General features: G+C 42.3%; 1 protein-coding gene across 1 annotated transcript; it reads left to right on the top strand.

Moving 5' to 3' along the window:
- Positions 1-811: 811 nt before the first annotated feature.
- On the top strand, positions 812-11,307 carry LOC115105681 (NF-kappa-B inhibitor alpha-like). The gene is made up of 6 exons (XM_029627969.2): positions 812-1,726; positions 1,813-1,930; positions 8,826-9,027; positions 9,154-9,242; positions 9,432-9,677; positions 9,816-11,307. Exons 1-6 carry the CDS (start codon positions 1,236-1,238, stop codon positions 9,858-9,860), a joined length of 1,191 nt encoding a protein of 396 aa, XP_029483829.1. The 5' UTR covers positions 812-1,235; the 3' UTR covers positions 9,861-11,307.
- The last annotated feature ends 1,253 nt before the right edge of the window (positions 11,308-12,560 follow it).

The following is a 12,560-nucleotide window of genomic DNA, read 5'->3' as shown; positions in this document are numbered from 1 at the left end:
TATAGTGCTTATACACCTGATTGGTGTGTCTACAATTAAGCAAACGAGTGTTTGCACACCTGATGACTGTGTTGAACCAATAGGTTGGAGGGTGTGGTAATCTGACAGTCAGTGCTTTGGTATTGCAAGGACGTGACTTCATGATAGATTTTTGTGTGTAATGTATGTTAAGTGTGTTTAGTGTTTTGAAAATCACTGTGTGTAGAGTTTTGCAACAAGTGTGAGGTTGACAATGTGCTTATAGTTGTGCAAATATGGGCCGATGTTTTACTTCTTGAGTGTAAGGTTCTGCTAATAGTGTACTACTTTTAATTTTAGTGTTTAAGCAATCCAAAAAAACTGTAAAAAGAGGAATTTAAACGTGGTTTTCGTGTACACCTCTGGCGCCATCCTGTGGATATGGATATGATATCCTTCTAAAATCCATCTGAGTTTTAGTGTTGTTGTTTTTTTACACCAGATCTTTGTTCATTCAGTGATTATAACAGTTAATACAATAAAATGAATTGATGGTGGTATCAAGTATTAAGATCATTTGGACTATTATCCGCATAAGAAGACACACACATGCAATTTAAAGCAGGCTTTCAGAGCAAACCCAGCAATTGTCTGTAAAGTAATATATTTATTGAGATGAATAAAGCCAAAAATGAAATGAATAATGTATTATCTGACTATCTCACTGTACATATGAAAAGGCCATGTACAGTATTTAGAGCTCTGCTGGTAACTAACCAGGTTTCCCTTTTTGTCTGTGGTAGTACAGTATTAAAGGACCAATCGGATATGCAATTACACGCATGCGCGCAGAACCTACTTTCACTGTATTTTGATCCTTCTAACATTAGACTGGAGTGGCTTGGGAATTCCCCAGGACAACTATTTTAGCAAGACGCCTTGACTTGAAACAGCTTAAGACGGTAACATTTATTTTACTCCTTAAATAACCTTTTAAAATATTAACTTTATCAGTTAGAGTTTAGGTGCAGCGCCCTGCGCTGTTTTCTTAGCCTGGTCCTAGCACTTTAGCTTGCAAGCTAGCCAACTGCTACTGTCAAACTGCCAGCTGGACAGCACAGCTAACGTTAGCTTGTTACTTTTCTTTAGACAGTTTGCTATCAGGCTAGCTACTAAAAGTAAATATACACCAATTTTAACCAGCTGTTATTGCCATTATTGCAGAGGAATCTTTTTTTTTTAAGTGCATAGCTAGTTAGCTAGCAACGGTATTCGTAATGGCTGGTATTCAGCCCAGGTGCGATTCGGGAAAGCCGCCTACACGGCCTGAACTTCACTTCGGGCTTGAAAAACACGACGCTCTGTGTACTTCTACACCGGAAGATTGGTGCGACAGTGGGCTAGATTGTCTGAGTGGAGCAGCGCTGAGTCTGGATGACCCCTTCAGCAACGAGGTATCCCAAACATGGGTGCCCGGGTCCCCTCCGTACACGACCTCCTACCCATCACTGGATGACACTGACAAGCGCCCCATGGACTGTAGTTCACCGGGGGGTGAAGAGAGGTTGGACTCGGCTATAGGGGACTCAATTACAGATGAGACTATGGGGAGTATATCACAGGGTCTGGGGACCATGCACCTGAATGAACCAGTTATCAGTGACACAGTGGATGACAGTGGGAGGCAAGCATCACTGATCCCAGAGGAGGAAAGACGGAGAAGAGAGATATTCAACACACTGAACTTTGTGTCTGAGGATGGAGACACGTGAGAAGCCTCTCCTTACTATTCACATGGTGAACAGCAGTTTGTTGGCTATTTGTACTTCTCTCAAACACCTCCTTTGCTCATAGGGCTCTTCACTTGGCTCTTATCCACGAGCACTGGGCCTTCGTACAGTACCTTCTGGGGGTGATAGCGCTGGACAGGAGCTGGGTGCCTTACCTGGACATCCAGAACCACTTGGGACAGGTAAGCACAAGGACACATAGCTGCATTTGCAACACTGGAGTATTTACAGGGAAATTTGTGACAAAATATCTAAAGAAACGTATTATTAAAGACTTTACAAATGTAGGTCTGTTGTAGACCCACTTCTTCTCTGCTAACCTCATGTCAAAATACAAGTCCTGCCAGTATGCCATATGTGGAGAAAAAAATCTAATAAAATTGTATTGGTCACATACACATGGTAAGCAGATGTTAATGCGAGTGTAGCGAAATGCTTGTGCTTCTAGTTCTGACAGTGCAGCAATATCTACAACAACTACCTAATACACACATCTAAGTAAAGTGATGGATTAAGAATATATAAATATATGGATGAGCAATGACTTAGCAGGCATAGGCAAGATGGTATAAAATACAGTATATACATATGGGATGAGTAATGCAAGATATGTAAACATCATTATTAAAGTGACTAGTGATCCATTTATGAAAGTGGCCAATGATTTAATGTCTGCATGTAGGTAGCAGCTGTCTGCATGTAGGCAGCAGCCTCTGTGTTAGTGATGGCTGTTTAAGTCTGATGGCCTTGAGAGAGAAGCTATTTTTCAGTCTCTCGGTCCCAGCTTTGATGCACCTATACTGACCTCGCCTTCTGGATGGTAGCGGGGTGAACAGGCAGTGGCTCGGGTGGTTGTTGTCCTTGATCATCTTTTTTTTGCCTTCCTGTGACATCAGGTGCTGTGTGTGTCCTGGAGGGCAGGTAGTTTGCCCATTGTGTTGCGTTTTGCAGACCGCACCACACTCTGGAGAGCCCTGTGGTTGTAGGCAGTGCAGTTGCCGTACCAGGCGGTGATACAGCCGACAGAATGCTCTCAATTGTGCATCTGTAAAAGTTTGAAAGGGTCTTAGGTGACAAGCCAAATTTCTTCAGCCTCCTGAGGTTGAAGAGGCCTTCCTCACCACACTGTCTGTGCGTGGACCATTTCCGTTTGTCTGTGACTTATACGCAGAGGAACTTAACTTTCCACCTTCTCCACTGCTGTCCTGTCGACGTGGATAGGGGGATGCTCCCTCTGCTGTTTCCTGAAGTCCACGATCAATGAATACCTTGTGGGGGATTTATTTTGACATGATGTAAGCAGAGAGGAAGTGGGTCTACAACAGACCCACATTTGGAAAGTCTGTTAAGTAATATGTTCCTTTCAGATGTTTTAACAAATTCCCCCCCTTTTAATGACCTGCCCACTAGCACAGTAAGTTGAAATGGAATTTTATTGAACTTCTGGCTTCCCAAAGACTGTTATTGTGCAACTCAATACAATAGGGAGCAACGCTGTAGGTTAAATCTATTTGAATTCAATCACTTGACAGCACTCCTTTTGATTTGAACAAAACCTTCTATACATATTTGCCCATTGTAGATGTGCTCAGAACACTGACTTTTTGGACCTGAATGTCAAAACATTCAAGAGACAAAGGTGTTTAAAGTTGACCCATTTTTGCATACCCCACCATACCATGAAACATCCATGTCTTCACCACTGTAATGGATAAACAGTTGAGATTCATATAATTTAAAAGCTTACAAACAGGGTTGTCAAATTATTTAAAAAACAATCTCTTACAAAATAATATACACACACTACTGGTCAAAAGTTTTGGAACACCTACTTAAGGGTTTTTATTTTTACTATTTAATACATTGTAGAACAATAGTGAAGACATCAAAACGATGAAATAACACGTATGGAATCATGTTGTAACCAATGAAGTATTAAACAAATCAAAATATATTTGAGATTCTTCAAATAGCCAAATAACGACAACAGTGTTAAACAATTTTAAATATATTTTATATTTGGGATTCTTCAAGTAGCCACCATTTGCTTTGATGATAGCTTTGCACACTGTTGGCATTCTCTCAACCAGCTTCATGAGGTAGTCACCTGGAATGCATTTCAATTAACAGGTGTGCCTTGTTAATTTGTGGAATTTATTTTCTTAATGCCTTGGATTCAATCAGTTGTTGTGACGTGGTGGTGGGGGGGCATACAGAAGATAGCCCTATTTGGTAAAAAAACAAGTTCGTATTATAGCAAGAACAACTCAAATAAGCAAAGAGGAAAGACAGTCCATTACTTTAAGACATGAAGGTCAGTCAATACACATTTCAACAAACTTTAAAGTTTCTTCAAGTGCAGTCACAAAAACCATCAAGAAACTGGCTCTCATGAGGACCGCCACAGGAATGGAAGACCCAGAGTTACCTCTGCTGCAGAGGATAAGTTCATTAAAGTTACCAGCCTCAGAAATTGCAGTCCAAATAAATGCTTCACAGAGTTCAAGTAACATACACGTCTCAACATCAACTGTTCAGAGGAGCCTGTGTGAATCAGGCCTTCGTGGTTGAATTGCTGTGACGAAACCACAACTAAAAAGACACCAATGAGAAGAAGAGACTTGCTTGGGCCAAGAAACACCAGCAATGGACATTAGATCGGTGGAAATTTGTCCTTTGGTCTGGAGTCCAAATGGGAGATTTTTGCTTCCAACAGCTGTGTCTTTGTGAGACGCTGTGTGGGTGAATGGATGATCTCTGCATGTGTATTTCCCACCGTGAAGCATGGAGGAGGTGGTGTTATGGTGTTGGGGTGCTTTGCTGGTGACACGGTCAGTGATTTATTTTGAATTCAAGGCACACTTAACCAGCACGGCTACCACAGCATTCTGCAGCGATACGCCATCCCATCTGGTTTGCGCTTAGTCCCACTATCATTTGTTTTTCAACAGGACAATGACTCAACACACCTCCATCCCTCTCCATCCCTCTCCTCCAAAGAAGGAGAGGGATGGAGTGCTGCATCAGATGACCTGGCCTCCACAATCCCCCAACCTCAACCAAGTTGAGATGGTTTGGGATGAGTCGGAGCGCAAATTGAAGGAAATGCATCCAACAAGTGCTCAGCGTATGTGGGAACTCCTTCAAGACTGTTGGAAAAGCATTCCAGGGGAAGCTGGTTGAGAGAATGCCAAGAGTGTGCAAAGCTGTCATCAAGGCAAAAGGTGGCTACTTTGAAGAATCTCCAATATATATTTTGATTGGTTTAACACTTTGTTACTTCATGATTCCATATGTTATTGTATAGTTTTGTCTTCACTATTATTCTAAAATGTAAAAATAAAGAAAAACCCTTGAATGAGTAGGTGTTCTAAAACTTTCGACAGGTAGTGTGTGTATACGCGCACACACACAGTGCATTCAGATAGGATTCAGACCCCTGGACTTTTCCCACATTTTGTTACATTACAGCCTTATTCTAAAATTGATTAATCGTTTTTTTCCCGACTTCAATCTACACACAATATACCATAATGACGAGCAAAAACATTTTTCTAAATTTGAGCAAATGTATAAAAAAATTAAAAAACTCAGTTACATAAGTGTTAAGACTCTTTACTCAGTACTTTGTTGAAGCACCGACCCTGACTAGTCTCCCAAGCACCTTCGGCAGTGATTACAGCCTAGAGTTTTATTGGGTATGACACGACAAAATTGGCACATCTGTATTTGGGGGGTTTCTCCCATTCTTCTCTTCTTTGCAGATCCTCTCAAGCTCTGTCAGGTTGGATGGGGAGCGTTGCTGCACATCTATTTTTCAGGTCTCTCCAGAGTTGTTCGATCGGGCTCAAGGACATTGAGACTTGTCTCGAAGCCACTCCTGTGTTGTCTTGGCTGTGTGCTTAGGGTTGTTGTCCTTTTGGAAGGTGAACTTTCACCCCAGTCTGAGGTCTTGAGCACTCTGGAGCAGGTTTTTATCAAGGATCTCTCTGTACTTCTTTGCCTCGACCCTGACTAGTCTCCCAGTCCCTGACACTGAAAAACATCCCCACAGCATGATGCTGCCACCACCATGCTTCACTGTAGGAATGGTGCCAAGTTTCCTCCAGGTGTGATGCTTGGCATTCAGGTCAAATAGTTCAATTTTGGTTTCATCAGTCCTTTAGGTGCCTTTCGGCCACTCCAAGCGAGCTGTCATGTGCCTTTTTTTTTTACTGAGGAGTGGCTTCCGTCTGGCCACTACTTTAAAGGCCTGACTGGTGGAGTGCTGCAGAGATGGTTGTCCTTCTGGAAGGTTCTCCCATCTCCACAGAGAACTCTAGAGCTCTGTCAGAGTGACTATTGGCTTTTTGGTCACCTCCCTGACCAAGGCCCTTCTCCCCCGATTGCTCAGATTGGCTGGGCGGCCAGCTCTCGGAAGAGTTTTGGTGGTTCCAAACTTCTTCCATTTTAAGAATGATGGAGGCCACTGTGTTCTTGGAGACCTTCAATGCTGCAGAAATGTTTTGGTACCCTTCCCCAGATCTGTGACTCGACACAATCCACTCTCGGATCTGTAAGGACAATTCCTTCGACCTCATGGCTTGGTCTGACATGCACTGTCAACTGTGGGACCTTATATAGACTGGTGTGTGCCTTTCCAAAACATGTCCAATCAAGTGAATTTACCACAGGTGGACTCCAAGTTGTAGAAAAATCTCATGGAAAATCAATGGAAACAGGATACATCTGAGCTCAATATCGAGTTTCATATCAATGGGTCTGAATGCATATGTAAATAAGGTATTTCTTTTCTTTTTTTTTCTTTATAAATTTCAAAACAGTTTTTGCTTTGTCAAGGGGTCTGAATACTTCAAAAGCACATTATATGTTTGAAAAGTACATTATTGCACCCACCCTGTATTCAAAAGTATGTTCTGTCTCAACTGATGGCGGTTACAACACAACCTCAGATGATGTAAACCAGGGTCTAAGTAAGCTAAAACATATGAAAAAAATCAGTTTGCAAATTTTTGGACAATTGATGTTAAAGGTTACTTTATTATTACAAAACATTTTACAACCCTGTTTGTAAGCATTTAGATATCAATCTCAACTGTTTATCTTTTCCAGTGATGAAGACATGGATGTTTCATGGTATGGTGGGGTATGCTAAACTTTGAGCACCTCTATCTCCTGAATACTTCGGCAATCAGGTCCAAAAAGTACATTTCTGAACATTTCTTCCATGGGCAAACGCATATGGAAAGTTTTTGTTTAAATCAAAAAGGATGCTGTGAAAAGTGATTGAATAAATACACCAGCATTGCTAATGGCTAAGGGTTACACTGCTCTACTGAGCCTAGATCTGCCACGCCAGCATATGGGGATTTCACAATGGGGGATTTATTACTGCTAAATAGCTAACAAAATGGCTATACGGACTATCTGCATTGATCCTCACACTGACACGCCAACACACACTCGTTGGCACACACTTAATTTGTTCACACACAACACTCTACACACACACACTATACACACATGCGCACACACTCACATACAATCATCATACTCTGCTGCTACTCTGTTGATCTTATATCCTGACGCCAAGTCACCTTACCCCTATACCAGCGGAGGCTGCTGACGGGAGGACGGTTCATAATAAATGCTGAAACCATGTGTTTGATGTATTTGATACCATTCCACTAATTCCTCTCCAGCCATTACCATGAGCCCATCCTCCCCAATTAAGGTGCCACCAACCTCTTGTGTCCTCTCCATATCTAGCCCTACCACGCCAGTATTCCTGCACATTGTAAATATGGTATTGGTACTGACCCTGTATATACAAAAGTATGTGGACACCCCTTCAAATATATGGATTTGGCTATTTCAACCACACCCATTGCTGACAGGTGTATAAAATAGAGAACACAGCCATGCAATCTCCGTAGACAAACATTGACCTTACTGAAGAGTTCAGTTACTTTCAACGTGGCACTGTCATAGGATGCCACCTTTCCAACAAGTCAATTTGTCAAGTTTCTGCCCTGCTAGAACTGCCCTGATCAACTGTAAGTGCTGTTGTTGTGAAGTGCAAACCTCTAGGAGCAACAACGGCTCAGCCACGAAGTGGTAGGCCACACAAGCTCACAAAACGGGACCGCCGAGTGCTATAGTGCGTAAAAATTCTGTCCTCGGTTTCAAAACTCACTACTGTGTTCCAAACTGCCTCTGGAAGCAACGTCAGCACAATAATTGTTTGTTGGGATCTTCATGAAATGGGTTTCCATGGCCGAGCAGCTGCACACAAGTCTAAGATCACCATGTGCAATGCCAAGCGTCGGCTGGAGTGGTGTAAAGCTCGCTGCTATTGGACTCTGGAGCAGTGGAAACGTGTTCTCTGCACTGATGAATCACACTTCACCATCTGATAGTCTGATGTATGAATCTGGGTTTGGCGGATGCCAGGAGAACACTACCTGCCCCAATACATAGTGCCAACTGTAAAGTTTGGAGGAGGAATAATGGTCTGGGGCTGTTTTTTCATGGTTCGGGCTAGGTCACTTTGTTCTAGTGAAGGGAAATCTTAATGCTACAGCAAACATTGACATTCTAGACGATTCTGTGCTTCCAACTTTGGCAACATTTGGGGAAGGACCTTTCCTGTTTCAGCATGACAATGCCCCCATGCAGAAAGCGAGGTCAATACAGAAATGGTTTGTTGAGATTGGTGTGGAAGAACTTTGACTGGCCTGCACAGAGCCCTGACCTCAACCCCATTGAACACCTTTGGGATGAATTGGAACGCGAGTCGGGCCTAATCGCCCAGCATCAGTGCCCACAGCAATGTTCCAACATCTAGTGGAAAGCCTTCCCAGAAGAGTGGATGTTGTTTTTAGCAGAAAAGGGGCGACCAACTCCATATTAATGTTCTTATTTATGTTTCTTGTATGTTCTTGTTCTACTTTATTTTATAGTATTTTTAAAAAAATTTTTACTACTGATATTGATTACTGCATTGTTGGGAACACGTCACCTTCCATTTTCTTGTCCCTCTCCTCCTTTCTTTGTCCACTTTTCTTCCTCTGTCAGACTGCCCTTCACCTGGCTGTCATAGTGGACCAGTCTCAGTTTGTGCGAGGGCTGCTGTGGGGTGCTGCAAGCGCTGAGCTCCAGGAGAGGGGAGGGAACACACCGCTGCACTTGGCTGTCAGGGAGCTGAGGCAGGACTGTGTACGAGAGATCACCTCCAACTGCCAGAGTACTGACTACCTGCATGTCACCAACTACTCGGGTACACGGATCACCCCGAGGACATGGAGCCAGTTATTTTAACGTTAGAAACTCTGCATCCCTGCTTACCTTTTGTTTCTCTATTTGTAATGTCAACTTCCCTTCTGCTCTCTCTCTTCTCTTTCAGGGGTGAGTGCACTGCATTTGGCAGTACAGAGGGGCAAAGAGGACATAATCAGCATGCTGATTGATGCAGGAGCCAATGTTAACCAGAGGGTGAGTAGCCCACATTAGTTACTGTATCAGACTGATGAAGACAGGGTGGGTCCTCTATGCCCGCTGGGTTCCAACATGCCTCAGTACTTCATTAATCAAACTCATTATTAAAGGTCCCCTTACCTAATGAGCAAGATAATTACACTTAAAGGTTATGATGATGCCTCTCTCCCCTCCTGCCCCCCCCAGGACCTGGGCTCAGGCCGCTCCCCTTTACACTGGGCCGTGGAGTCCCAGAGCCCCAGGCTGGTGCAGCTACTGCTGCAGGGGGGGGCCAATGTAGACCAGCCCTCCTATGCAGGCTACACGGCCCTCTACTGCGCCCTGCACAGGCCCAACAAGGAGGTACAGGCCCTGCTCAAGGCTAGAGGGGCCTCTGACACACAGGTCCGGGATGAAGAGGATGAGGAAGCAGAGGAGAGGGAGAGCGAAAATGTGAGGGTGGTCTGGGGCAGTTACAGTTAGCATTGTACATGTTTGATCACACATTGTCTATCATGGCTGTAAGTGTTATTATTGGGTTTATGACTCCATCATGAAGATTAACACTGCTGTTCTGTTTTCCTCCTGTAGGAAGAGTTTGATGACGTTGTTATCAATGGACAACGAGTGCACTAACCATGAACATGGACACTAAGCCACATGGAGTCATGGCGCTGCTGTTGGGCTAAGCTATAGATGTAGATTGTGTGTGTGGTTCGTGTATGTATGTGTGCCTGTAAATTGTATATATCAAGGCTGCTGGGGAACTCCAGTTCTCAACCCAGTCAGGAACTAAGTTGTTCGAATTAGCGGATCACAGTTGTTCCTGCTTCAAATTAGTTCCCTTAAATTGTGCAGGGGGCAAGCTAATATTAGTTGGATCACATGGGTTTTAATGTCTGTCTGGAGCTAAGCTTGCCAAGACTAGTGTTGCCTACTCTAAGCATGGGAGAATGATCCAACCATGGACTCAGCTGTGTGCTGTCAAACTCAAATCATGGCCCCGCCCACTAGTGGCCACATCTCTTGTTCATGTCCCACCCCACCGTTCGCTCACGTTCAACTCCACTGCTCAGATGGGCTGCTGATACCCATCTTCAGGGTAATCTATGGTGCAAAGTCCGAAAAGGTTTTGATGTCTCAGTACCCAGTAACACATTGATACTGCAGTGTGCTGTAAAACAGACCAGTTGGATTTTATTTTTTTATTTTTTTAAATGTCTCTATAAGCTAAAGAATTGCAGCTCGATTAAGTTCTCAAATAACCCATACTGTATGTTTTAAATTCAAGCTATTGCTAAGGGGCAGATATAGCTGGCATTTGGGGACTTAAAAAAAAGAATCCCCCTCTGTTTAAATAACCACTTGATCATGATTTTCTTGCCTCTGATGGTGATCTTTAGCTGCATGGATTTTTAAAATTTACATTTCCAATGCTAATCGTGAAATTAGGCTATAGATAAGAGATGTGGGTTTGGGATTAAAGTAGTTGGATTATCTGAGATATTTGCATTCTTAACAGTTCAGGGTTAAGGGAAGATGTGAATGTACATCAGGTAGAGGTTAATGTATGCCAAGGTAAGTAGTTCATTTGGGATGGAAAGAGAAAGGAGGGGCAAACTCAACACATTGGTACTAAATCATCCTTGCTTCCAGTTGAAAAATAAATTATAATTTCACGTATTCGAGAACCTCTGCAAATCCACATGAATTGATATTTGACCTATCACATGGGTGACGTGATCCAACTATTTCAGTAATGGATCAATTCCTGAATAGGAGTGCTCTAACCAGGGCCTGATTGTCCCTGGAGTGATGTTGTCATTTAGTCCATTTTATGTACAGTTCACCAATTAAAGACGGAACTACAAGAAGCAAACACAGGGACCCACCCAGAACAAGGGTTGGAGATCCCTGGTCTAAAAGAATCTGGTGTATATTCGCTTTGTGCATTTTGATTATTTTGAAGGATTGACTGTTGATTTGACAGGCTAGGATGCCTCTTGTGTTTGATCATCAGCAGGAGCATGGTGTCTACATGATTACTGTAATTAAAACTAAAATAAATACAGTATTAAGAGGCTATGCAGTGTCTGCTGTTTATTCTCACTAAACACACAAAAGTATAGATTCTGAATCAGTTGCAGTTTAACTTCCATGCACTACTTTGAAACAGTTACAGCATCCGGAAGCCGAGGCTACGTTATACATACTTTCATGGTTTAACTTGCAAAGAGTTTGACACAGTTTTGCAGGCTGTTGTACAATCCATTCGGCTGCTTCTGATCAGCTATCATCTACAATCTCATATGGTACCTGCACTCACATTTGTCACACTCGTCAGGGACCCTTTGTCAATGGATCAAAAATGGAGTCTGTGCTTATTAACATTTTAATTATGGGGAAGCTGCTGTTGTAACCCTGGCTCAAAATGTTGCTAGATTCATTTGGAGAATAAATCATGTGCACTCAAGTAAGCCTGATGTTTTTAAATGTTTATTGTTGAAATGTATTGTCATTTAGTTAGCTGAAAACTGCAACATTCAGAGTAAACCAGGCAAACACCCTATAACTTAAATTCATAATTTCACAATTTTTGTGAAAACGGCGTGTTTCGATGTTTTATAGTAAAAAAAGATGCACGCCAGATGATATCAGAAATACTTTTGAAATAATCTGGTGTGCATTGTGATTTTAACCAACTATGAGCAGGCAAAGGTTTGCAAAAAACTAAAAATGTTGTGTTTATAGCCAGATTTTTTTTTTGCACTGGCCCTACACACAATACCCCATAATGTCAGAGGAATTATGTTTTTCTTCTTTTTGTTTTTCAAATTAATTTCAAATGAAAAGCTGAAATGTCTTGAATCAATAAGTATTCATCCCCTTTTTCATGGCAAGCCTAAATAAATTCAGGTTAAGCAAATGCTTACTCAAGTCATGTAAGTTCCATGCACTCTGTGTGAAATAATAGTTTCACATTATTTTTGAATGATTACCTCATCTCTGTAACCCACACATACAATTATCTGGAAGGTCCCTCAATCGAGCAGTGCATTTCAGCCACAAAGATGAGGGAAATTATCCAATGTCTCGCAAAGAAGGTCACCTATTGGTAGATGGGTTAAAAATAAAAAAGCAGGCACTGAATAGAACTTTGTGCATGGTTAAATTAAAAATGACACTTCGGATGATCAATACACCCAGTCACTACACAGATACAGGCGTCATTGCTAACTCAATTGCCGGAGAGGAAGCAAACCGTTTAGGGATTTCACCATTAGCAACTTAAAAACAGAGTTTGACAGAGATTGAAGAATTTTTTAAAGAATAATG

The sequence above is a fragment of the Oncorhynchus nerka genome, linkage group LG22 (assembly GCF_034236695.1).
Source record: "Oncorhynchus nerka isolate Pitt River linkage group LG22, Oner_Uvic_2.0, whole genome shotgun sequence".
Lineage (NCBI taxonomy): Eukaryota > Metazoa > Chordata > Actinopteri > Salmoniformes > Salmonidae > Oncorhynchus > Oncorhynchus nerka.
The sequence above is the reverse complement of the archived record's forward strand: the minus strand, read 5'-3'. Positions and strand labels throughout refer to the sequence as shown.

Excerpts from the sequence above, each read along its gene's own strand:
- LOC115105681 (XM_029627969.2), top strand. The coding sequence starts at position 1,236 with ATGGCTGGTATTCAGCCCAGGTGCGATTCGGGAAAGCCGCCTACACGG. Across the intron at positions 9,028-9,153 it reads GCATGTCACCAACTACTCGG|GGGTGAGTGCACTGCATTTG; the intron begins GTACACGGATCA and ends CTTCTCTTTCAG. Across the intron at positions 9,243-9,431 it reads GAGCCAATGTTAACCAGAGG|GACCTGGGCTCAGGCCGCTC; the intron begins GTGAGTAGCCCA and ends TGCCCCCCCCAG.